The sequence below is a fragment of the Bos indicus genome, chromosome 22 (genome assembly GCF_029378745.1).
Source record: "Bos indicus isolate NIAB-ARS_2022 breed Sahiwal x Tharparkar chromosome 22, NIAB-ARS_B.indTharparkar_mat_pri_1.0, whole genome shotgun sequence".
NCBI lineage: Eukaryota > Metazoa > Chordata > Mammalia > Artiodactyla > Bovidae > Bos > Bos indicus.
Genome location: NC_091781.1, coordinates 50,302,697 through 50,327,219, shown reverse-complemented (window position 1 = coordinate 50,327,219; position 24,523 = coordinate 50,302,697). Strand labels below are relative to the sequence as shown.

Here is a 24,523-nt window from a genome sequence, read left to right as displayed (position 1 = left end):
GCAACTTGGCTGGTGGAGTTGAAAGGTGAAGAAGGGGTTGTCGTCACAGGTCACTTGTGCTTGCTGTGAGTTCCCTGTGTCTAGACCCTGGTTCACCCATTTACTTTCCTGCTTATGGCCTTGCACTGTGCCCAGGTTACAGACTGTGGACAAAGCTAGGTGATAAATCGCTCTTGTTAGTGTCTCCCTGTGCTCTTTGAGAGGGCACATGCCTAAGGGTGGAATTTCTGGGTCTGGGTCTAGGTGAAGGTCCCCCCCTTTAGAAAATCATGCAAGTCAGTTTTTCGAAGTGAGTGCAAATTTACCCTCCCAGAGCCAGGAAGAAAAAGACTGCATCTTTTTTATTTCACATAGAAATTTCCCCCCTCCTCTCCCTACCACCATTGCCCATCCCCTGCCCTGCCTGGCCCAGGCCATGCCAACAGCAAGTCAGAGGCAGGCAGAAGCCTGGGCGGGCCGAGGCAGCCTGAGAAGCCTCAAGACTGGTGCTTACAGTCAACAAAAGACCCTGGTCTGAGGACCAGAAGTAGCCCAGTCACATCTGATCATGGCTATAAACGGAAGTCTGGAACAAGGGGCAAGCCCTGCTGGAAGGAACACTGAGCTGATCACGTCAGCCCCCACAGGGAGACCCAGTATGATGGAGGTGGGGCAGGGTGTGTGCAGGAAAAGTAGGTTTCTGGGCCCCACTTTCACCCCCATCTTCTTATTTATCCTTGTCCACATGGCTGGTCCTAGAAGAGGGGCCATGCCTGCCAAACCCTCTGCCAAGCCAGTCACCAGTCCTCGGCCTAAGTCAGAGGCATGCATCTGGCCACTGATGAGACTCACTGTTTTCACTGCCACAGGAAATTGTCCAGCGTGGCCTGGGAGGGGGTGGGCGCTGTCCTGGCCCCCAGTTTCTGCCTAGCCCTGGCCTTGGGCTTTGGTTTAACCGGCAGTGGGCGGATCATAGTTGTGTCGGTCTGAAGGAAATGTCAAGGAAGAGGCCTACAGAGAGGACTGGAACGCAGGGCTCAGCCTTGGGGGTGGGCAGGGCTGCTACACAGGGCAAGGTCTGGCTCTGCCCACCTAGCGCCGCAGCCACCAGTAAGCTGGGGTCTGGGGGTACAGGTGAGGGATGATATGGGCACCATAGTTTAGCTCAGCCCAACACCACAAAATAAGGATACAGGCTGGATGAATTTGGTTCGGCCTCCAAGTCCATCGAAGCCAATCCTTACCTAAAGCAGAAGGAAGAGGTGAGTGGGCTGGCCTAATGGGCTAGGGCCACCCAGCTCCACCTGCAAGAAGGCAGACACTTTTCCCTTGTGGGAAACCGCACTCACTGCATCTGTGCTGCGGCAGGGCTCTGCCCTGACCCTCTTGGTCTGTTTCTGGCCCAGGACAGCATTCCGGATGAAGACGGGGAACGCGCTAGCCAGCTCCTCATCAGGCTCCCCTAGACAGCGCTGGCCCCCCAGCGAGAGCTGGGACTCCTGCAGAGGGGACCCCAGAGCCAGGCTCGATGAGCCAGGTGGCAGCAAAGAGGAGGGTGGGAGGCATGTGGGAACAGGATCAGGATCTCTGGTGCCTCATCCGGAGGCAGGAAGGACAGGCAGTAGGGTTCCCAGGGTGGCTCCAGAGTGCTTCAGTCCTCCAGGAGTGAGAGGGCTCTGGCAAGACCCTGACCTCTCAGAAGACCAGCTTCATACTCAGTCCTGCCCAAGGATGGAGGGTGACTGCCTGAACTTCTTCAGGGGCCTTACCTGCCTGGGGCCTTTGGGCATCTTCTTGGGAACGTCCTGAACAGGAGAACTGTGAGAGATGTGAGGATTAATGAGACAAGCAAGAGAAAGGCTTTGTATAGAGTGAGTACTCAGGAGAGGGAAGAAGAGGTGCTGGGACCAGATTCATGTCCAAACCCTCAGTGCCCCGTCAGCCACTCAGAGCTGTTAGCCCAGGACCTGCAGAGATCTCTTAGCCATCCTCCCTTCAGGCTGTGGAAGGGCCGGGGACTACCACTTACTGTGCCTTCTCAGGGAAGAGCCTCTTGGCAAGGCCATACTGGGTGCTGGAGGGCTGGGTTGGGGGAGTGTCCACATTAAAGGTGGCATTGAGGTCAATATCATCACCAAAGGCTGGCCGGCGAAGCTTCAGGCTCACCATCTCCATAGGAGCTGGGCTGTAAGGCAGAGACAGTTTGGTTACTCAAGATCACAGCGGCAATAGCCCCTCAAGCATTAGAGATGGATCAGCTCCAGGGGCCTGGAGCTCACACCTGGTTTAGAGCCATTCTTCAAGGAAACCCTAATCTCTCCAGAAAAAAGAGATTAGTCCTTGGCTTGATCCTTCACACAGTAGAAGTCTGGAAGACATGCAAGGAAGCAAGCAGAAACCCACAGAAAACCCAAATACACAAATGAAAAACGTTTTGTTCAAGAAGCCGCATTTCTCAGAGTGCATGCAAGGATCCTGTCAGAGAGCTGACCACAGACTGAAGCAGATGAATGTTCCTTCCAGTGCTACTTATCATGGCCAGTAGACAGTATTAGAGACTGTCCAAACAACTCCCCTAGGGGCTGGCAATTTCAGAGCTTGAATATGAGACATACATTCAAGTAGTGTTCCTAGAGACTTCCCTGGTGGCCTGGTGTTTGGGAATTCGCTGTACAATGAAGGGAATGAGGGTTCGATGGCTGGTCAGGGAAGATCTCACGTGCCACAGCTGGGTGTGTACATCCTGGAGGAACCAGGGTATACACAAGCCTCCAGAGCATCTCTGTGGCCCCTGGCAACCCAGTGGCATCTGAATATGAAGCAGTACCTGTGCAGAAGACAGTAAGCTCATTTCTGCCGAGGAGACTAGGGAAGGGAGTACAGAGGACAGTGGACCCTTCAGTGTGGAGAAGAGCCGGGGGACACAGAGCAGGACAGAGCAGGGGCACACAGAGCAGGGGGACATGGAGCAGGGGGACACGGAACAGGACATGGAGCAGGGGGACACGGAGCAGGACATGGAGCAGCGGGACACAGAGCAGGGGGACACAGAGCAGGACATGGAGCAGCGGGACACAGAGCAGGGGGACACGGAGCAGGAAGACACAGAGCAGGACACAGAGCAGGGGAACATGGAGCAGGACACGGAGCAGGGAGACACGGAGCAGGGGGACACAGAACAGGACATGGAGCAGTGGGACACGGAGCAGGGGGACACGGAGCAGGACATGGAGCAGCGGGACACAGAGCAGGGGGATACAGAGCAGGAAGACACAGAGCAGGACACAGAGCAGGGGAACACGGAGCAGGACACGGAGCAGAGGGACACGGAGCAGGACACGGAGCAGAGGGACACGGAGCAGGACACAGAGCAGGAAGACACAGAGCAGGACACAGAGCAGGGGGACACGGAGCAGGACACGGAGCAGGGGGGACACAGAGCAGGACACGGAGCAGGGGGGACACAGAGCAGGACACGGAGTAGGGGGACATAGAGCGGGGGACACAAAGCAGGTGGACATGGAGCAGGACACGGAGAGGGGGACACAGAGCAGGGGGACATGGAGCAGGACATGGAGCAGGGGGACATGGAGCAGGACGGAGTAGGGGGACACGGAGCAGGGGGACATGGAGCGGGGGACACGGAGCAGGACACGGAGCAGGGGGACACAAAGCAGGGGTACATGGAGCAGGACACAGAGCAGGGGGACACAAAGCAGGGGGACACGGAGCAGGACACAGAGCAGGGGGACACAAAGCAGGGGGACACGGAGCAGTAAGGCAAGGGGTGTCCTGCTGTGAGGGGCAGTGTGATTGGCCTGAAGCCTGAAGGTCCACCCCGCCCACAAGGCCAGCTCCATGAGGGCTGAGTGCAGAGGGTCCTGGGAGGTGTTTCACAAGAGAGTGGCAGGATGCCCAGGAGTTGCTATGCTGGACAGATGGGAGGAGTAGAGGATGGGTTCCAAGCTTCACACAGAGGTGGTAGAAAGGGAAGGGGTCAGGGAGGCAGCTCCTAAGTTAGATGGGCAGGCTCTGAGCAAACGAGTGGATGCGCGGAAGAGGGAGCATAGTGATTTTCCAACATTGAAAACCAGCTCGAATAAAAGCAGCTGGGTCGCTGGGCTGTGTTTTCTGTCCAGACCACCAGCGGGCCAGCCAGGCCTGAGGACCCTCTCAGCCTGTCTGCTTCCAGGCGGCCACCCAGGCAGGGACACCCATCCCTCGGCCTCTTGGCTCCCTCTGCTGGCAGCTTTAGTGTGCTGGTGCTAGGACCAGAGGAGAGTTCTTTTGGTGGGTGGTTTCATGTTTGTTTCAGAACCTGCGGCAGGCGGATATATTAGGTGAGCTGCTCCATACACAGGATGCTCCTCCCCTTTCTCTGACCATCCCTAAGTCCTTTCTGGCCTCTCTTTGTCAAAGCCCAGGGCCTGCCTCAAAGCTGCTTTTCAGCTCAGTCTTGGCTGTCACTCAGGCCAGGAGGTCCACAACCTTCAGACCGACCTGGGCCACCTAACCCCCACAAAGCCAGAAAGGGTGAAGACACCCTTACCAGGGAGCTCCTCCAGCTTGGAGTCCCTGTTCCACCCCAGAGGGTCAACGAACCTCTCTAAAACGAGGCGGTTGATAGTTTCACTGTCTCCTGGTGGCAGCTTCAGGGTTTCCTGCAGTATCGTCAGCTTTTTTTTCAGGCTCTTCAGGAAGGAAAGAGAAGAGTGTGAAAGAAAGGCTGAGGCACCAAGTCCAGAGTGACCGCCACGGACGTGAGCAGTACGCATGAAAGGCAAGCCCACTGGGACCAGAACAAGGCCTGAAGGTCAAATATCAGGCTCAGGAGGCCAGGACCACCTGACCTCAGAACCCCTCTGGCGGTGACCTCCTCTGGTGACCTCCTCCTCCTCCGGTGAACCCCCCTCCTCTGGTGACCTCAAGGATACAGGTATAGGACAGACTGTGAGCAAGACCCCTGTGCTCTCTGTCCTCTGCTAAGGAGCCCAGGCTCCAGATCAAAGGCCAAGATTCTTGTCCTGACCCCGAACCAGGAGGATACAGGGAGTCCAGAGCTGCAACCACTGACTGATGCAGGGTTTGTGGGCAGAACTCACCCAGCCCACGTCTTGGAGGGCACATAAACCACCCTTCCTTCCCATCTGCTCATAGATGTTTCTCACCGCAATTTCCTTGTCAGCACTCTGTAAGTCCTTCTGAGACGACTTCAGCTCCAACTTGGCCTGGTCCAGTTCAGAGCAGACTGTCTGCAACTGCAAGAAAGTGTAAGGAGCGAAGGACGAACACAGGGGTGGCTGTATGCCCTGTCCCTGCCTGCTGCTACCCTAGCTCATGGGAGCCCAGACCCAGGAGGAGCGGGGGACACAGGGAAGACCCGAGCTCCACGGGGCTGGACCTTTGTCTTAGTCTGGCAGTGTTCATCTGGAGCAGTCCAGGGCTCCTCCCTACATCCCTACCCTGACATGCACCATGCCCAGAAATAAAAGCAGCTGTGTTGACTGATTCAGGTTTCAAGAGGCCTTCTACAGGGAGTCAGTCCCCTGGTGGTCTAGTGGTAAGAATTCTGGGTTTTCACTGCCACGGCCCAGGTTCAATCCCTGGCCAGGGAACAGAGGAACAAGGGGAATAAGCCAAATGGCAAAACACACACACACGCACAATAAATAAATAAACAAACCACAAAGAAAAGAACAAGAGGCCTCCTACTCTAGGCCTGGAACAAAAAACAGGCCTCTGAAGCCATCACATTTGGGACCTGTGTGCCCCAGCCAGCTGAGAGGTATGGGGAACAGAAGTGTGCAGCTGTTGGGGCGACAGTTGCATGACCTGCCACCCTAAGCAGACAAGCCACACAAGCCAGAGTCAGTGCCTAGTGAGGACCAGAAGCCAGGAGTCATCCCACAGCCCCAGGGCCTGGCCTAGGAGAGACTCACACGCATGACAGAAGGACAGCCACCTCTCCCCTGGCGCTCGGCTCCCCATTAAGTTACCTTGCTTCTGGAAGAAAGCAAGTCCTTCTTCAGTTTGTCAGCTAGCTCCCCTGAGGCCTTCCGTGCCTCTTTTAGATTCTCGTACTCTCTATGAAGGGACCACGGAAAAGAGATGTCAGCCTGGGACACCCCCTGGTCAGACTGAGTCACAGCACCAAGCAAACACAAAGCCCAGCCCAAGCCCCCAGCCCTTCTCATTCCAACTCTGACACCGGAGCCTAGCAGGGACCAGCTGGCACTGCAGGGGGTTGAGCACCCCAAATGCTAGAAGGGCTAGTGAATCTCTGTTTCCTGCCTACTTGGAGGCACTGGAAATTTGAGAGGGTGTGCAGGAAACCCTGACCCCACTAGGAGGCCCCCTATACCACCTGGCTGCACACGAGGCATTGGGGATCCTTCATACCTGTCAGCCAAGTGGCCCCTTTTCTCCAATCCCACACCCAGGGGAGTGAACACCTGAGCTAAGTTTCTGATGCAAGCCAGGCGGGGTCAGTAACCGCATGCTAATGGGGAACAGGCTCCAGATATCAAACTGGAGCATGGCGAGCTGTGCTAACCCTAACCTCCTTAGAAATAACACTTATAATTCACATGCAATTCTCTCAATAATTCTGTGAGGCAGGTTATTATTATCTGTTCAGGAAGCTAAGGATCAGAGACGTTAAGAAACTGGCTCCTGGCCACACAGTAAGAGGTGGGATGTGGTTCAAACAAAGGCAGCAGGGCTCCAGAGCCTGCTCATCACTCTGCCTGCTCTGCTTCACAAGAAATGGGCAACACAAGGAGGGGCATGGCTTGGGGGCCACGACTCAGCTTGGATACAGGGGCCAGAGTACACACTTCTTGAGGGACACGCAGTATACAGCCAACTGCTCCACCGCGGACTGTCCTACACCCATGTCTCGGATCATCTCCTCCACCTCAGGCCGCTGGCTCCGGAGTAGGAGCTCGATTCTGAAAAACACCCAGCCCACGGCATTTAAAATCTGGAGGCTGATGGGTAGGTACCCAGTGCAGCTCTGCCTCCCTTTGCTGCCGTTGCTATGGAGACAGCCTGAGCTGCTAGGATGCTTTAGCAGGCAGCTCTGCCCAAAGAAAGGCCCCATCGCAGAGCTCAGCACAGCTGTAGGGATGCTGCTGAGGGAGAAGGGGTTGTTGACAGAGGGTCTCAGGTCAGGGATGCCCAGGGAGAGGTTCTTAGAACAAAAGCCGGCCAGGTTTCCCATGGAAAGCAGAGGAGCCCGCAGAGGCTGAGTAAGGCCTGAGCCCCCCGTGGCCTACGGGGAGCTGAGCCACTGAGCTGAGCCACCCCTGCTGCAGCCCTGAGAGCTGTGCCCCGGGGGTGCAAGGGCACAGGGTAGGCCCCCGCTCTAAGCTCACCGCTCCATGTTCTTCATCTTGCTCCGGAGTCGGCGAGCCTCCTCTCGTGCTTGCTTGGCCTCATCCTGCTGCTGCTCCAAGTACTTCATCTGCTTCTGAAGAGCAAACGCACCCCCACATGTCTGTTGCTTGGAGGTTCCAGGGGCCAAGGCTAAAATCGCCGGGAGAACTCCACCCTAGAACTGTCTGCTTTTGAAAATGCTGATAAGCGTGTGCTCTAGCCCCAGGAGGTAAGGTTCCTGGGCCCCACTCTGACGTGTGCTTTTGCTGCTACGAGGCCCTGGACCAGCTGCTTCCTCACCCCCTTGGCTTGCTTCCTTCTGAGATACGTCTTACCATCGGTATAGCCCACTCTCAGCATCTAAAGGCCTGCTGGGGGCTGCCAGAGTCCAGGGACTGTGGAGGAAGCTGAAGAAGCCTGGAGCACAGATCCAGGCTGTGCTATCCATCAGCTATGGACAGTTGCCAGGGTAGGACAGCTGCCCTCAGCACCTGGCCACTTCATCTCTGACCTGGGAATGCCAACACACTCCTGCTCTGTGGCCAGGTGCTGGTTTGCTCCTTCCTTCCCATTGGCCAGGCCACGTGATCCAATCCAGCCACCAAGCAGAGCCAGAAATGGCGAACACCCTGGGGCCCTATCTGTTCACCCGGATGGGTCCTTTTCCTTCTCAAATGGCATCCAGCAATGACTGGCTCCTTCATATGAGGTCAGAATTTCAACTGTGGATTCAGATCAATCACTTCCTGCCCCTTGGAGAGCAAGAGGCTCACCAACCCAGGCTGATACAAAATTCATCTGGTTCTAGAGCCGCTTGCTCTGAAGGCTTTGATCTGCCCGGTCAGCTCAGCACAGCCGACTTCAAAGGCCCCCTGCTCCTCTCTGGGATGCTGTTTGATCTGGCTCCAGAGAGCAGCCCAGCCAAGGACAGGCAAGCTAATGGAAGGTTCTTCAGGCTGGCTTTGTCAGTGGAGTACAAACCACTTTGGGAAACATGGCCTAGGCTCACTGAGGTCTTGGTTGAGCAGTCCTTCCACGAAGCACTGGGCAGGCCTCACCTCTCCAAACTAACTAGTACAACATCCACAGATGCGGGCAATACGACCCTTTTCTCAAGGGCTGGGTGGGAGGCCTGGGGAAGATGGAATTTCCCTCCATTTTACAGCTGTACAGACCACAGTATTGACCAAGGCAGACACAAAAGACAAGCCCACAGTGGTGAGCCCAGGAGGAAGACTGTATCTCCCCACCAACCTGTGCCCACGGGGGCTGGGGACTCACCTTGAGGGTGGAGCACAGCATCTCGGCCTTGTCCAAGGCCCGCTGCAGGGACTCCACAGTGGCGTTGCGCTCATCCAGCGTGTCCCGCAGAGAGTCGATGATGAGCTGGCTGTCTCGTTTTTCCTTCTCTGGAGCAGGGGTGGGGGACAGAGGGAGAGGAGAAGCCTGTCCACTATGCACTATGAGAACCTGGGCCCCTGGGCCCCAGCACCCCACCCGAGTCAGGTGAGGAACAAGTTGTGGGCCACAAGTCAGGCAGCCTGCTTATCTCTCTGGCAAGCACCAAACCAGGGATGCCCAGCCATTCTGGGGATGAGACCCTTTTTCTGCCGCTCAGAGTTACTGGAGTAAAGATTTCACTGCTCCCTGATCCCATGGTCTAGTTAATTCATCATCCCAGAACTCAAGCACTGAAAAAGTCAAAGTTAAAGTCACTCTGTCGTGTCCGACTCTTTGTGACCCCATGGATTATACGGTCCATGGAATTCTCCAGGCCAGAACACTGGAGTGGGTAGCCTTTCCCTTCTCCAGGGAATCTTCCCAACCCAAGGATTGAACCCAGATCTCCCACATTGCAGGCAGATTCTTTACCAGCTGAGCCACAAGGGAAGCCCAAGAATACTGGAATGGGTAGCCTATCCCTTCTCCAGGGGATCGTCCCAACCCAGGAATCAAACTGGAGTCTCCTGCATTGCAGGTGGATTCTTTACCAACTGAGCTATGTGGGAAACCCCTCAAGCAGGTTCCTGCCAAATCTGGCAACGGAACCCTCAACTACAATATTCTGACCTGTCAGGTAGACTCCTCCCAGCCTGGGTCCTAGGCAAGCAGCCCCAGACAAAGAAGAGGCTCACCTCATCTGGGTGAACAGCATCAGTCACCTCCCTTTCCTTTCCTTTTCTGTCATCACAAGAGCTGATAAGACTTTTGCATATACCAAGCAGGGAGAGCCCCTGGATATGCCAGAAGGCTGAAGCCTTCCTCCCAGGCCTCAGTCCAGTACCCAAGTCAGGGGCTTCCCAAGGCCTCTGGGAACTCACCTTTCTGGGAAAGCAGGGCTCTGGTATTATCCAGTTCATTCTGCAAGGCAATACTCACAGTAAGCAGCAAGAAGGCATCACAGCTGGCCCCCACCCAGCCTCACATAAGGTCTGTGGGGAGCCCCAGGTGGGGACAATGAGGCCTGTGGGCCCAGGGAAGCATGAACCTGCTGCTCCTCAAGGCCAAGTGAGATCAATAAGGGAGACAGAAGCCTTGCTTTATCTGAGTGTCTTTTTAAAAGTCGGTAAAATGAGGATAATCTCAGGTACAAGACCCTAGGACGGGAAAAGAGGCATAACAGGGGGCAAAAGAAGTGGAGCCTGGCCTGCGCAGTTGGTTTTATGGCAGAAGCTTCCATTGTTTCCTCGGGCCTGTGCCCGTCCTGACCTTCCCTGGCATTAGCTGGACCCAGTGGGGACACAGATTTGGGATGGCCAAGCACCCTGGGCCACACTGCTCCCTCCACCCTGGGTCCTACCTGCTTCACAGTCTACCCGCTCCCAGCCCTAAGCTGGCTCTGTCTACCAGGACTCTTCCAGCCCCAGAATCCAATAGGGTAGGGGAGCCAAGACAACTCTTCACCCCTAGATGAAACCTCACCTGTGCTAGGCTCTAACCAGACTGTTGTGAGGGTCAAATGAGCCTCCCCAAGCCTGTACATATGTTCCAAAGCCACTGCCACAGAACCACTGAGAGGCTGGGGCAGAAGAGAGCCCAACTCCCATTCAGGAGTCCCATGCACTCAACACCCTTGTGGGCAAGAGATGTACCTACTCCATAAGCAGGAAAACCAGGCTCAGTAGACCTCAAAGACTTGGCCTAGGGTCCGTGATGGTAGCTAGATGCAGAACAATCCTCATCCAGGTTACTCTTCCCAGGTCAATGCAAAACTCATATTATGACCAATATAAGGCCGGGTCCCTGTTGTGGCTAAGCTCCTGTTGTCAAACTCTCTACTCAGGACTTTGGGGCAGGAGCTATTGGTGGCTGAGCTGGTTAAACAGGCTGGACATCTCAGCTAGAAGCCATGGGTAGAAAAGGGCACACACAGGCTGCCTGAGAGCAGCTGCCAGCCCAACCTTACTGTTAGTCCCCTAGCACCTTCCACACCCAAGCAGGGTGCCTTCCAAGCCCTTGCTCCAAACTACTCAAGATTTTGCCTTCCTGTCTCCCAGATATGGCTTAGAAAATCAGAAAGAACTGAAGCTGCCTTTGTTGCTTTTCTCACAAGGAGGACACGGCTTAAAACTGGGAGCAGTTACCATGACGATGAACACGTTAGCTTTAAGCACAAAAGCTCCACGTCTTGAAGCAGTGAGGTTCCAAGGACGTCACAGCCCCCCCGGGGGCCAGGGCCAAATGAATCCTAATCTGACAGATGCCCAGAAAATTAACCCTCAGAGTCCAGGTTCACTTGCAAACCCCAATCCCACTTCCTTGAGAGGTTTCTGCCAATCCAATCCCTTTGTGCACAAAGCAAGCTAAATCTTAGGCTTGGAGGGGAAGCAGTAGAAGTGTGGGAGGGGGAAGCAGTAGAAGTGTGGGAGGGAACCCACCCATCCTCCCCTGCAGTGTGGGTTTCCATCCTGGCTGCATATCTTGATTCCAGGGGCCCTGCCCTCCACTCCTGCTCTGGGAAAGACTCAGGCACCTGGATACACACCAAGCTGCCCAGGCAGTTGTGAGGCACAGGCAGGTTTGCGAACAATGGGTTCGCACGTCTTCCCTGGCTGAGGACTGGAAAAGATGGTTGTACATTCTTTGTAAGGTGAGGGGACTTCGAGAGACACATTCTAAACTATGGTCAGAACTGCTCTGAAATCCCAAGAGGAGGGCTCACAGTCAAGTGGCTCCCTTCCTGACAGAGGATTTCTCCAATGACTGGAACATCGTCAATTATTCTCTGCTCTGACTGCCCCAGCCTTGAATTCTCTATCAAGTCTCCCCTTCCAGAACCCATCTCCAGACTCTAGGTACCCTCCCTGGGTAGGAGCAGAAAGTGAACTCTCAGAGGGCCTGGGATTCAGCAGAATGAGATAAAGTCTGGGTACCTTTAAGAATTCTGTATCTAAGACATTCTCCTCCTCCGGGGCAAGGTCAAAGTAGAGCTTATTGATAATGGTTCTTTTGCCGACCTGAATGAAAGAACAAGACACAGCGTGACTGCATAGCTGGGTCATGGGCAAGGAGGACAGGGGACATGCAGCCAAGCCCATCTCCCGCCTAACCTTTCACAGCACATCCCTTGAATAGAGGTGACCTCTGCAATCCTGTAGGTGTCCCAAGCTGGGTACCACTAGTTACTGAGTCATGTCATTACAGATGTCATGTCATTACAGATCCATGTGGTAACTGCTCAAAAGATACCCCAACTCTAGGTGGTGGGCATTGCAGGGGAAAGGCAGATAAGGAGACTAAATCTAGCCAGGTGAAGACTGGCCCAGGCAACGAGTCCATCTGCCAGCTCCCCTTGGGCAAAAGCAGGCCTCCCGCACTATTTAAGAGCGCAAGTGAGGCTCAACCAGCCTCAAACCAGATGGTCCAGACAGGTCAAAGACATTGCTTTGCTTCAGAGACCTCTCCTCATCCTTGCTCCCTGGCAAGGAATGTCTTTAGCTGAGGAGTTTTCACCCCACCAACTTTACCTGGATTCGGCACTGCGGGCAGGTCCGACTTGGTGCTGTCTCAAACCACTGAATTAGGCTGGAATGAGAACAGAAAAACAGACTGGTTTTAGGGGAGACATACAGGCCAGGTAGCCACCCTGACCATTACAGCATTTGAACTGCTCCTCTCTGACCCATCGCCTGCCCACCCAGGAGGGTAGCACCTCAGGTAGTGATGGTATATCCTACAAGGTCTGACTAGTGCAAGCAATCCAACCAACTGGCCTTTTTTTTTTTTTTTTGCCCTTGCTGGCTTGGACTTCTCTCCCCTGAGCTGTAATTTTATCAACTTTCTAGGCTTTGACTGGGGTTAGGGGCAATGGTCAAAGTCAGGGTCCCTCAGAGACAGGAATTATAATACTCCAAAGGGGTAACTTTCAAAGTGAGGGTAAATGAGAGGTAGCAAGCAGAAGTAAAAGTAAAACACAGCCCAGCTACGCACCATCGATCTGCCCTAAACTTTAAAATATTCTTCTACTAGGGCATTATCTGGTCCAGTGGTAAAGGACTCTGTGCTTTCACTGCCTGGTTGGGGAACTAATATCCCACAAGCCAGGTAGTGCAGTCAAAACAAAATCAAGATGTAGTGGACAATCTACTAGTTGGCCTACTTGTAGACAATCCCCCCCAGGGACCAGGGAAAACCAGTCCTTTTGGGAAGATGATACCATCTTTCTAGACTGCAATTTTTTTTTTCTATAAATATTTTTTTCAAATACATATAATACAAAGCTAACCATGCACGATGACGGAATACTACACAGCAATGAGAATGAATGAGTCTATAACTCAGAACAAATTATGGGTGAATTACATTAACGTAAGATTGAAGAAGAGAAACCTGATACCAAAAAAAAAACAAACAGTAAATTGTGTTTAATTCCATTCACATAGAGTAAAAGGTAGGCAAAACTCATCTATGTTGCTGGAAGTCAAGACGGTGGCTATCATGTGTGGAGGAAAGGTGGACTGGTGGGAGTAACTGGAAGACTGCACGGGGCCCTGCTGCTGCTGCTGCTAAGTCGCTTCAGTCATGTCCAACTCTGTGCGACCCCATAGACGGCAGCCCACCAGGCTCTCCTATCCCTGGGATTCTCCAGGCAAGAACACTGGAGTGGGTTGCCATTTCCTTCCCCAATGCAAAAAAGTGAAAAGTGAAAGTGAAGACGCTCAGTCGTGTCTGACTCTTTGCGACCCCATGGACTGCAGCCCAGCAGGCTCCTCCATCCATGGGATTTTCCAGGCAAGAGTACTGGAGTGGGGTGCAATTGCCTTCTCTGGCACGGGGCCCTTGGACTCTTTAATCCACAGAGACTGGTTAAGAGGCCAGAGGAGAAATTCAGGCAAGGCTTTCTTGGGACTGCACCAGGAGGGAGCAAAAACAAGCAACAGGTGTCCTTGCTTGCTCGCTGGGGAGAGGGGAGTGAGGAGCGGGTTCCTCATATGGGGTGAGTGCAGAGGGGCGGATTGGCAGGCTGAGCCACAGTGGTAGCTTAGGTGGCAGTGTGCCCACCCCTTTGGTGGTCCTGTGTGGAGGGATCCTGTACAGTACCCTGGTTTTGCTCCAGGACCTCAGAAATGGCAGCTGGGTTTTGGCCTTTTTGTATGTTCTTGTTCATAGTTTGCCCGAGCTGAGCACGCATGTAGTTACTTTTAGTCCCTTATAGTTTCTTTGTATTCTGTTGTTTGAGGAGGCATTTGTCTAGGTGCAAATGCAAGCATTCTGGAAGAGTGTCCCCGGTCCCAGTCTTTCTCAGCAGGAGGTTTCTGAAGTGCTGATGTCTAGTTTCTTGCTCTGAATTCTGGTTGCATAGGTGTGTTCAGTTTGCAAAAATTCTGCAAGCTATACATTTCTTATATTTGTACTTTTATGTATTATACTATATTTCAATACAATGCTTGGTTTTAAAGTAAACAGTTACACAAGAGAAAGCACTGCACATTGTAAACCAGAACATAACCACAGAGACTTCAGACACTGGAACTGTCACTCACCATGACAGATACACTATGCCGGATAAACAAAAATTAAGATCGAAAACATCAAAAGAGAATTTGAAAATAAAAGGTGACATATCAGAACTTAGTAAGAAATAAACAGAAATTCCAAAACTGAACAAATGGCCCAAATTAAGAATTCAATGGATGAATTTAATAGCAGTTTAGGCAGAGTTGAAGAATCAGTACATTGAAAGATATGTCAGAGGAAACACTGAGAATTAGAAAGGTGGAAAAATACGTAAGAAATGATAAGAGATATAAAAGTTACCATGATGTCTAGGATACATATAATTAGAAGTTTCAGGAAGAAAGCATTAGGTAAAATAACGCCCTCACCTCTATGTCCTAATTACCAAAACTTGTGAATACGCTACCTTATACAAAAAGAGTAATTTGGAGCTGTGATTAAGTTAAGGAGATGGGGAGATTATCCAGGGGTGTCTCATGTAATCACAAGCATCCTTATAGAAGAGACAGAGTGTCAAGAGTCATACAGAGAGGTTTGAAGATGTAACACTGCTGACTCTGAAGATGGCAAAAGAGGCCATGAGCCAAAGAAGGCACAGCCCCACTTCCATCTTCATTTTAACCAAGCAAGACCCATTTTGGACTTCTGACCTCGAAAAGACCTTCTGTTGTCTTAAGCCACTAAGTTAGTGGTAATTTGTTACAGCAGAAATGAGACGCTAACATAGAAAGAAAAGAGATAATGGAATAGAGGCAATATATGAAGAAATATGGCTGATAGTCTCCCAGAACTGAGTAAAGAAATTGTTCCACAAGTTAAAGAAACCTCATGAATTTCAAGCAGAATAAATAAAAATAGTAACAAAAAGTGAATTGAGGTAACTATATTATTGTCAGACAAAACAAACTTTAAGTCAAAAAAGCATACAAGAGATAATGACTTTATATATTGATAAAAGGCTCACTCCAACAAGAAATAACAATTATAAACATATACACCTAACAAAATAGACATGAAATATATATATGAAAGAAAATTGTACAGAATTAAGGGAGAAATAGCAAGTTCTATAATAAAAGTTTGAGGTGTTAATATTACACAATTTCAATAATGGATAGAACAATCAGACAGACGATCAATATGGAAACAGAAGGCTTGAACAACACTTTATACCAACTAACCTAACAGATGTATACTCCCCCCAACAATAGCAGAAAACACATTCTTCTCAAGTGCACATGGAACATTCTCTAGGATAGGCCATATGGTGGGCCACAAAACAAAGCTTAAAATTTTTTAAAAGATTGAAAATCACACAAAATAGATTTTCTGATTAAAATAGAATGAAACTAAAAATCAATAACTGAAGAAAAATGGAAAATTCACAAATGTGTGGAAATTAAACAACACACTCTTAGATAACCAATGGGTCAAAGAAGAAATCGCAAGGGAAATAAGAAAATACCATGAGATTAATGAAAATGAAAACATATCAAAACCGTGTAAGACAGCAAAAGCAGTGCCAAGAGGGAAACTGATAGCTTTAAACACAGACAGGAAAAGCAAAGATACCCATTACGATGGCTATTATTAAAAAAAAAAGTTTGGCAAGGATGTGGAGAAACTGGAACCCTTGTGAATTGTTAGTAGGAACATAAGACGGTACAGCTGACACAGGAAAACAGAAGGGCAGTTTTTCAAAACATTAAACATAGAATTACCATATGATCCAGCTAGTCCACCTCTCGGGATAACCCAAAATAAATGAAACTAGTAACTTGAAAATATACTTGTACACCAATGTTCATAGTAACATTACACACAGTAGCCAAAACATGGAAACAACCCAATGTCTATTAACAGATGAAGCGACAAACAAAATGGGTTATTTTCATACAATGAATAATAATCCCTTAGTCATAAAAAGGAGTAAAATTCTGAAACATGCTACAACATGGATGAACTTTGAAAACACTATGCTTAGTGAAATAAGCCAAACTTAAAAGAATCAAATGTGATTTCACTTATATGAGGTCCCTAGAAAAGAAAAATTCACGGAGACAGAAAGTAGTTTTACTTTCTAAACCTCTGTTTAGAGGTTTCCATGGGCTGTGGGAAGGGGGGAATGGAAAATTATTGTTTAAAGGATTCAGTTTGGACTGATGGAAACGTTCTGGAAATAGTGGTGATGGTGACACAACGCTGTGAATGTACTTAATGCCACTGAATTGTCCTCTTAAAATGGTCAAAATGGAAAGCATCTTCGAGCTCACTGAGTAAACATTCTCCTGAAAAATTTTTTAAATTTTTGAAGTTTTCATTGAAATTAAATGGTGGCAGACACGTCCAAGAAATATTGCAGGAATTTGATTCCTTTATGAATCTTGTAAGAGATCAATGTGTGAAGCTGGGCAACAGAACAATACTGAAATGGTATTAATATGAGAAAATAGTATCATCATATCAGAAGTTTTGGAGCAAGTATAAATTAAGGGTGTGTTCACCAGAAAAATCAATTGCTTCCATATGTCCTTTCCAAAGGGCCTATTTTACTATGATATAAAAATCAGGTCATATACATTTTCATAACTGAACTTTTTTGTTAAGTAAGCTTTTGCAAAGTGTTAAATGTGAAGAAAGAAATGGCAACCCACTCCAGCATTCTTGCCTAGAGAATCCCATGGACGGAGGAGCCTGGTGGGCTGCTGTCCATGATGGGGTTGCAGAGTCAGACACAACTGAAGTGACTTAGCATGCATGCATGCATTGGAGAAGGAAATAGCAACCCACTCCAGTATTCTTGCCTGGAGAACCTAGGGACAGAGGAGCCTGGTGGGCTGCTGTCTATGGGGTTGCACAGTGTCGGACAGGACTGAAGTGACTTAGCAGCAGCAGCAGCATGAATATTCAAACATATTCATGTATAAGTTTATGTATAGCTGAAATCAACACAACATTGTAAATCAACTATACTACAATAAAAATTTTTTTAAATGTTAAGTCATATATATATATATATATATATATATATATATTACTCCAATAGAACAGTGTATAGTGGGGAAAAAAAAAAAAAAGGAAAAGTAAAAAATGGTTAATTTTATGTTACACGTATTTCATCACAATTTAAAAAAGAAACTCAGGACTCAGCCTGTCCACAGCTACCAGGGGGTCCCCCCACCAGCTGTGCACTCAACAGAATGGTCCTACCAATCAGCAGAACACCTTGATTCGAGAGCACCTCCTTGCCATTTGATGTTAATTTGGGTTTGCTTAGGTCAGTGAATACCGTGGAGTGTCTGACCAAGAAGACGACTCTGGACAGAATCGGACAGAATCATTCCAAATCATCAAGCAAACCACAACAAATCCAGTAGACTGTTGGTTACCAGGTCTGGCAGAAAACAAAGGGCTCACTAATGTGGTGAAAGCATCTGCAAGGACAAATAATTTTGAAACCACATCTCTCTGCAAGCCAATCAAAGAAACCTCTACTCAGTCTTCATTAAACCAAGCCTGTACCTCCCCCTGTCCCCACCCCCAGCCTCAGCTCAGCTGTCACCTCCTCCGGTAAGCCTGCCACACAACTCGCCTCTGCCTAGGTCAGGAACTCTCGTGGGATTCCCATCTAATGCCTTCCTCATCACCAGTCTGGGCTCCGGGGACGGGTCGCCCGGAGCCCCGACACCCTACTGTCCGGTAGCCCTACGGGAGCGAGGGGCCAGCTCCAACACAGCGTTCACTCACCAATGCGAGTGGAAGGTGTGGCCGCAATGGATGGCGGCCACGTCGCGGGAGTGATCAAAGAAGTCGGAGCAGATGGTGCACAACGCACGGATAGGCATGATGACTGGTCTCGAGTAGCCGAGGTAGCCAAGGAAACGGCGACGGGTCCAGCTTGGTGGCCGTGCCTCCGCGTCTTCACTAGCTTCGAATTTGGCTCCACGGCGCAACTTCCGTGAGAGGATCGGAAGTGGCTGCACGGAAGGTTGGGTCCCGATTGGACGAACCCTCGGGGGGCGGGGCTTAACGGCCCCGCGGCCGTGAAGAATCCTGGGGCGGAGCGCGGGCCTGAAAGTGTCTAGCGGTAGTTCTCAGGCTGCTTGCGGTTGAGACCGCAGGTACAGCGGGAGCGCAACGTTGGATTGGTACGGGGACCAGCTAGGCTGCTAGCCGGGCCCCTTTGGGGGGCAATACAGGGCGTTATGGTCCCAAGCCAGAGGTGACTCGAGGTGCGCTGGGCACGGGCTTTCTGAGCCCTGTTCTCTCAGCGCAGCCTTCTCTGCTCTCGGAGAGTAGAGTAGGGAATGGGACGACAGTCCCGATAGAGAGCGGGTCCCCTGGGCTCTGGGCGGTGCTTGACCGTATAGTGGAAACCCATAGTTCCCAGACCGAAAGAATGCTGCATTCTCTTAGCCCTCCTTTCTGAGTGGTCCTAGAAAGATGAACCACTCAGGACATCTCAAGCTCACGCCGGATCTATACAAGCAAGACTTGATTCCTGAGTTTAGAGGTGATTAGAGGTGGCAGGGCCAGTATCCTGACTTTGGTCTTAGCTCTCGGGAGGATCAGTTTTGCCTCAGGACTGTTGTAATTTTGGAGGCCCAGATACATCTTAGACAAGTGACTAACAAACCTTTTTTATTATTCCCACATCAGAGTTGTCTTTGGGATCCTCTCTGAGGAAGAGCGGCATCCCTGGTGAGTTCACCTGGGCTAATCTCGGCTGGAAGGAGTACTCCTAGGAGTTTTTGTGATTAACTACCCTCTTCCCAGAAAAAAAATTTATACACAGCCCCATAATGTAAAGCTTATCTGTTCCACCTGAAGTGGACCCAGAGTGAAGTCCTTGGGATGTATGTGGAAAGCGACCGTGTTGTTTACAGGAAGAAGAAATCAACACAAAGGGCAGGATAGAATCATTGTGTAATGCCTATCCTGCACCCGTTCCACAACCCAGGGAAACCCACTTTGGCCATGTACAAAAGGTCTCTCCCTACGGTGGATGGCCCTTGGAGGTTCCAGGTCTTATGCTTAAGTCAAGATAAGGACTCCTTGTTCAACAAGACTTGTCAGAACAGTAGCCCCACATGGTTTTCTAGAGTCCAGAGGACCCCACCCCTACCATCAAGGACCGTCCTGTGGCATCCCAAGCAATCCACATGGCACTGAGCTCAGACCACTACCAGCGAAACTACCCCCAGCCTCTACCCTCCCCACTGCCTTCCAGGGGCCCTCCCCAGTAATATAGAGGAAGCAAAGGCGAGAGGGTGGCCAGAGGCTTTGGCAGAGTGACATTTATTTGCCAGGTTCAGCAGGTACACAGCCCACCGACCTTCATACACCAGAGCAGACCCACAGGCATGCAGGGAGAAGGGCAGGACTACCCCCGAGTGCCAAGCGAGGGCTGGGACCAGTGTGGCTGCCTGCCCAGGCTCTAGTAGGGTCTGACAAAGGGCACCTGCCAGGAGCCTCCATTAGGAAACTGGGGAGCTTTATTCACTCCCTCATTCCAGCAAAAGCAACTCAGCATGGCCCAGAGACACCTGGGCCTCTCTTTAAGCCTTGATAGAAGGGGAAGTGGGTCATAGACATAGAGAGTGTTCCTGTCTATTTCACTGTTGAATTGAGAGAGCAGAAAATCTGGCCCCGTGAAGGGCAAACCCCCAAATCAGACTACGGGACACTGCCAGGCAGCAGGCCCCCTGCCTGGGATGGAGAGGACTGTGGACTGAGCCTAAGGGAGCCCATCTGGGAAGAGCCAGCGGCAGCTGTCCTTGTTCAGCCCAGGGTAAGGACCCAGCTAGGCTGGTACACTAGGTCCTGGGTCTGCACTCCACCCTCCCAGATCTCATGGCCACATCCTAACTGCTCCTCCTTCCCCTTGCAGGCTCCTGAAGCGCAGGACCCAGGAGGTCAGGAAACAGCGCAAGGGTCTTAGGAGAGACATCCCAGGGACAGAGGTGGGAGCTTCTACCCCCAACTCATTCTCTTTCACTCCTGAGGACCCCCATGGCTACCAAGCAGCGCCCCCAGCCATGTGACCCATCTTGTCTTAAAGCATTCTGCCCGAGATTACAGCATTCTCTATATCAGCCTGTTTCCACTCCTAGAGCAGCCCACACACCACAGGCACATACCTTCATGTGCAGGAGCCTAAGACCGCTGACAGGGCCTCGCTGGAGGACCAGCTCTCAGGGCAAGGCCACCCAATTTAGGGCCTGGGAGAGGATGGGACCTTCAGGGCCTGCCTGGGTAGGGGGGAACTGTGAGGCAGAAAGGGGAGGGGGGCAGGGGAGCAGGGACCTCCTGAGTATCCCTAGAGCAGCATCCCACAAGAAACAGAAACTGATGAAGCTAGCAAAAGACAGAAAAAGCCACAAGGAATCCATGCAGGGGCTAGGGCTGGTCCCGCCTCTGGCCTGCCCATCACTCACGCACATACACACAGGAGATGAGACTGGTCTCCTGTGGCCCCCAGACATGCCCCATGCTGGGAGGCAGGGGCGGGGGGGGAGCGAGGGCATCATGCCAGTGACTCTATGTACAGTGAGAAGCCCCTCATCCACTCTCCCACCCTCCTGCCCATCCCCCGCCCCCCACAGCCTGCCCCCTCAGCTGGTCTCCACCCTCCGAGACTCCTGGGCACAGCCAGCAGCCTCTTCCCCTTTACTAGAGGGTGGAGCCTGGCCTGTTGCGCCCCCTGGGGCTGTGCTGTCCGGCTGGGTCAAAGCCGGCTCAGGGGTGGCAACAGCCTTGGCAGCCGGTGTGGCACTACTTTGGGTGGTGGGCACGGTGCTCTCTTCCATGCCTGGTGTGGCTCTCCCATCAGTGGCTGGAGTAACACTTCTGTCAGTGGCTGGGGTGACACTCCCATCGGTGGCTGGGGTGATGCTCCCATCAGTGGCTGGGGTGACGCTCCCATCAGTGGCTGGGGTGGTACTGCCATCTGTGGCTGGGGTGGCACTACGGTCGGCGGGGGCCACATTCTCACTCTTTGTAGCATCACCCGCTGTGGCTGGGGTGGCACTGCCCCCAAGGGCTGAGGCAGCTGCACTTGCAGCCGTGGCCCCGCCTGCAGCCCCAGGGGTGGCAGTGTCTGTGCCTGGAGCAGACTGGGCTGCAGCCGTGCCAGACTGCTCTGGGGCCCTGAGCCGTTTCATGAGGGTGGTCACTCGGACAGCTTTCTGAAAGAAGGACAGTGGAGAGAGGCTCAGAGTGAAGCTTATGGAAACTGGATCTGTTTCTTCACAAAGGCCAAACCCAGACCGTTCCATGAGGCTCTGGCTGCCTCTGACCACCCCAGGGCCAGGGACCCAGCTGCTCAGCACACCTGCCTAAAGGTCATAACAGTGACTACAGCTACACCTGATGGTTTAAGAAAAGCCTGTGTATGTCTGCAGGGGTGTGATGCAGGCAAGAAACTGGTGCCAGAAGGAGCACTGGGGATCAAGCCAGGAAAGAGAGCCATCCAACCCTTACCTTCCACTTAGCTCTGGCAAAGTTCTTTTCAATCTGGGCACAGACACCATCCTTAATGTTCTTATCAGAAGCAGCATTGCCAGAAATCCTGGAAAGGGTACAAGTGTGTCTAGATCTGAGGGCATACGGCCTTCATGGAGACTGTGCCCTTTCCTTATAAGATCCTAGGCAGACCCTCTGAGCTGGCCTGAGCTCTGGGTACCCCCCTGAAACCCAACTCAAGGCCTCAAGGATGGAGGCTGCTAGGTGTGAGGAAGACAGAGGACAAGGAACCCCTGGCCTCCTCCCATCCTTCCTGCCTGCCCCCCTGCTCCCTGCTCACCACTCATGGGAGATGGCCTCTTCTGCAGTGATCCGCTGGTCTTGCTCCACCTCCATCAGCCTTGTGACCAGGTCTTTGGCTGGGAGAAAGCCAGGGAGAGTCTAGGCATGGGCACCCCTCTCATAGTCTAGAGGTGATGAATGGGCTCGGGGATGGGATCAGAGTCCAGCAGAGAAGGTTGACAGCAGTCCCCCACACCAGCCCTTTACTCTGCTCTCATGCTGGGTACCTCCTCACCTGCCTGTGAAATGTCATCCCAGTATGGAGAGTCAAACTCATAATCACCAGCCAGGATTTTGCGGAAGAGATTCTTGTCGTGGTTCTCATAGTCATCTTCCTCTACCTCCTCATAGAAAGGTGGATTCCCTGAAAGCCTGCGTGGGGGCCCACACTCAGGGTCATTCAGGAAGGCCATGGATGCAGACCTTCATCCCACCTCACTGCCAGCCTGTTTGCCCACTGATCCACTCACAGGATGTACATGATGACTCCAATGGCCCAGCAGTCCACAGGGCGTCCATACCGCTGCCGGCCTACCACCTCTGGGGCTGCAAACAGGATCCATCTGCTGGTCAGTATCAGCCCTGGCCTGGCCTTGTACACCCACACCCATTTGCTGGGATGGGGACTTCCTCCTCCACTACCCTGAGCCAGTCCTTAAAGGCTGTGTCCCACCCTGCCCTGCCCCACTCCCTGCTTGCCCAGGTATTCGGGGGTCCCACAGGGCTCCTTGATGAGGCCATTCTCTAGCTTAGCCAGGTGAAAGTCGCTGATGACGATCTTTGAGTTCTTCAGTCGGTTGTAGTAAACCAGGTTCTCCAGCTGCTCCAGCCAGGAATGGCATGCGGGTGGGCAGATGAAGATACCATGAAACCCTCAGAGGCTGGACCATGGCCCCAAAGTGCTGCCCACCCCAGCCCCAGGCCAGCTGCCAACTGACCCTTCAGCCTGGTTGCCGGCCTCACCTTGAGGTTCCTGTGCACGATCTTGAGTGAGTGCAGGTAGGCCACCGCCTCCAGGACCTGCCGCACCACGTTGCTCGTGTCTCGCTCCGAGTAGTAGCCCTGGTCCAGGATCCAGTCAAACACCTCCCTCCCCGTGGCCCTGAGGGACACCAGCCCCTGAGCCTGGCGTGGGCAGGATCGGGGGTGGGGCAGGAGTATGTGGGCAGGCTACCGACACCAGGCAGCTGGCTGGGCAAGGCACACGGGCCTGAGACCCCAAGGGTCCAGAAGTGGGGCTTGCCCTGGCTGCAGAGGGCAGAGCAGGTATAGACCTGGGAGGACTAAGGACTCCTGGAACCCCAGACCCACACTCACAGCTCCAGGAAGATAAAGTACTCCTTGCGAGTCACAAACACATCCACCAATTGCAGGATGTTCGGATGCTTCACCCTGGCGGCAGAGAGAAGAGCCAAGCCCTAGAGCTGGGAGAAGCCCCTCAGAGAGGCTTTGGTGGCCACTGTGGGCCACAGCACACTCACTGGCCGGAGGCTGGTACTGCTTGAGGTCCCTGGCCCTCGAAGCCCTGCCCTGCTTTCTCCCCTCCCCGTCGCCACCCCAGGGCCTCACACTCACATCTTGAGGATGCCTATCTCGTTCTTTGCTGCCTTCCGCACCTTGCGGCCATCCCGCTTCTGGAACTTCTTGCAGGTGTGCAGCTTGCCTGTTGTCTTGTCCTTGGCCCGGAAGATCTCACAGAACTCCTCACTGCAGCCAGCAGGCACTCCACTCAGCCCTGGCCTCAGCATGGGCTGTACTCCACTCCCCTTTTCCCAGCCCTGGCCCGCCCACCCTGGCCCAACAGACCCGGCACTCACGTCTTGATGACCTGTCCCAAATCATATCTGTCAGTCACCTCCGATGGCTGGTTATAGTTCTTCTTGTCGCCCAGAGTCACACACCCAAACGGCATTGCCGGGCTCTGAGCTGCAGACAGGATGGGGTCTGGTTCAGCAGTCCCACTCCCCACTTCTCCGCACAATGTAGAGGTTGTCTTTGGGAAACCCCAGCCTGGCTCAGATCAAGCCAGAGGCCGAGTCTACACCAGGAAGGGCTAGAGGGTGGTCAGACTGGGATCCAAGGCCTGCCTTTTTGGCCATACTTCCAGCCATTTAGCTTGGCTGCCCAAGCTACAACAGCCCCTGCTTATGAAAAATATATTAAGCTGACATATCCTAGACTCATTCTGCATTATGTATAATCAAAAAGAGATTTATCAAATGATTGATTTAAATTTCAGTGATTTCACAGATGAAGGGGGTTGTAGCTACCCACCTGTCAGAGTCATCTCCACAAATCTAAAGATGCCAGGCACTGGCAAAGATGCGAAGAACATGAGCACTGCTGGTGGAGGGCAAGTTTCTCGTTTGCAAAACAGTTTGGTGAAGCTACTGAAGTCGAACAT

At 52.2% G+C, this 24,523-nt stretch overlaps 2 protein-coding genes, 1 long non-coding RNA gene and 1 pseudogene across 3 annotated transcripts; 2 read left to right on the top strand and 2 right to left on the bottom strand.

The window, feature by feature from the left end:
• Window positions 1-316: 316 nt before the first annotated feature.
• Window positions 317-19,493, bottom strand: TRAIP (TRAF interacting protein). Its single transcript, XM_019984898.2, has 15 exons — window positions 18,061-19,493; window positions 12,324-12,381; window positions 11,730-11,813; window positions 9,678-9,717; window positions 8,638-8,765; window positions 7,356-7,450; window positions 6,816-6,929; window positions 5,976-6,063; window positions 5,148-5,237; window positions 4,582-4,670; window positions 2,009-2,164; window positions 1,749-1,797; window positions 1,329-1,478; window positions 1,173-1,223; window positions 317-965 (listed from the first exon to the last, which is right to left on the bottom strand). The coding sequence occupies exons 1-15, from the start codon at window positions 18,156-18,158 to the stop codon at window positions 837-839; spliced, it is 1,419 nt and encodes a 472-aa protein (XP_019840457.1). The 5' UTR covers window positions 18,159-19,493; the 3' UTR covers window positions 317-836.
• On the top strand, window positions 15,083-16,800 carry LOC109575811 (small nuclear ribonucleoprotein G pseudogene; annotated as a pseudogene).
• LOC139178634 (uncharacterized) lies at window positions 18,347-23,700 on the top strand. The gene is made up of 4 exons (XR_011563047.1): window positions 18,347-18,461; window positions 18,973-19,014; window positions 20,204-22,688; window positions 23,493-23,700. It is a non-coding gene; the product is annotated as an uncharacterized lncRNA (long non-coding RNA).
• On the bottom strand, window positions 19,596-24,523 carry CAMKV (CaM kinase like vesicle associated). The gene is made up of 11 exons (XM_070776720.1): window positions 24,394-24,523; window positions 23,937-24,045; window positions 23,695-23,826; window positions 23,437-23,511; window positions 23,083-23,221; window positions 22,819-22,939; window positions 22,590-22,665; window positions 22,355-22,491; window positions 22,118-22,196; window positions 21,796-21,883; window positions 19,596-21,500 (listed from the first exon to the last, which is right to left on the bottom strand). Exons 1-11 carry the CDS (start codon window positions 24,521-24,523, stop codon window positions 20,928-20,930), a joined length of 1,659 nt encoding a protein of 552 aa, XP_070632821.1. The 3' UTR covers window positions 19,596-20,927.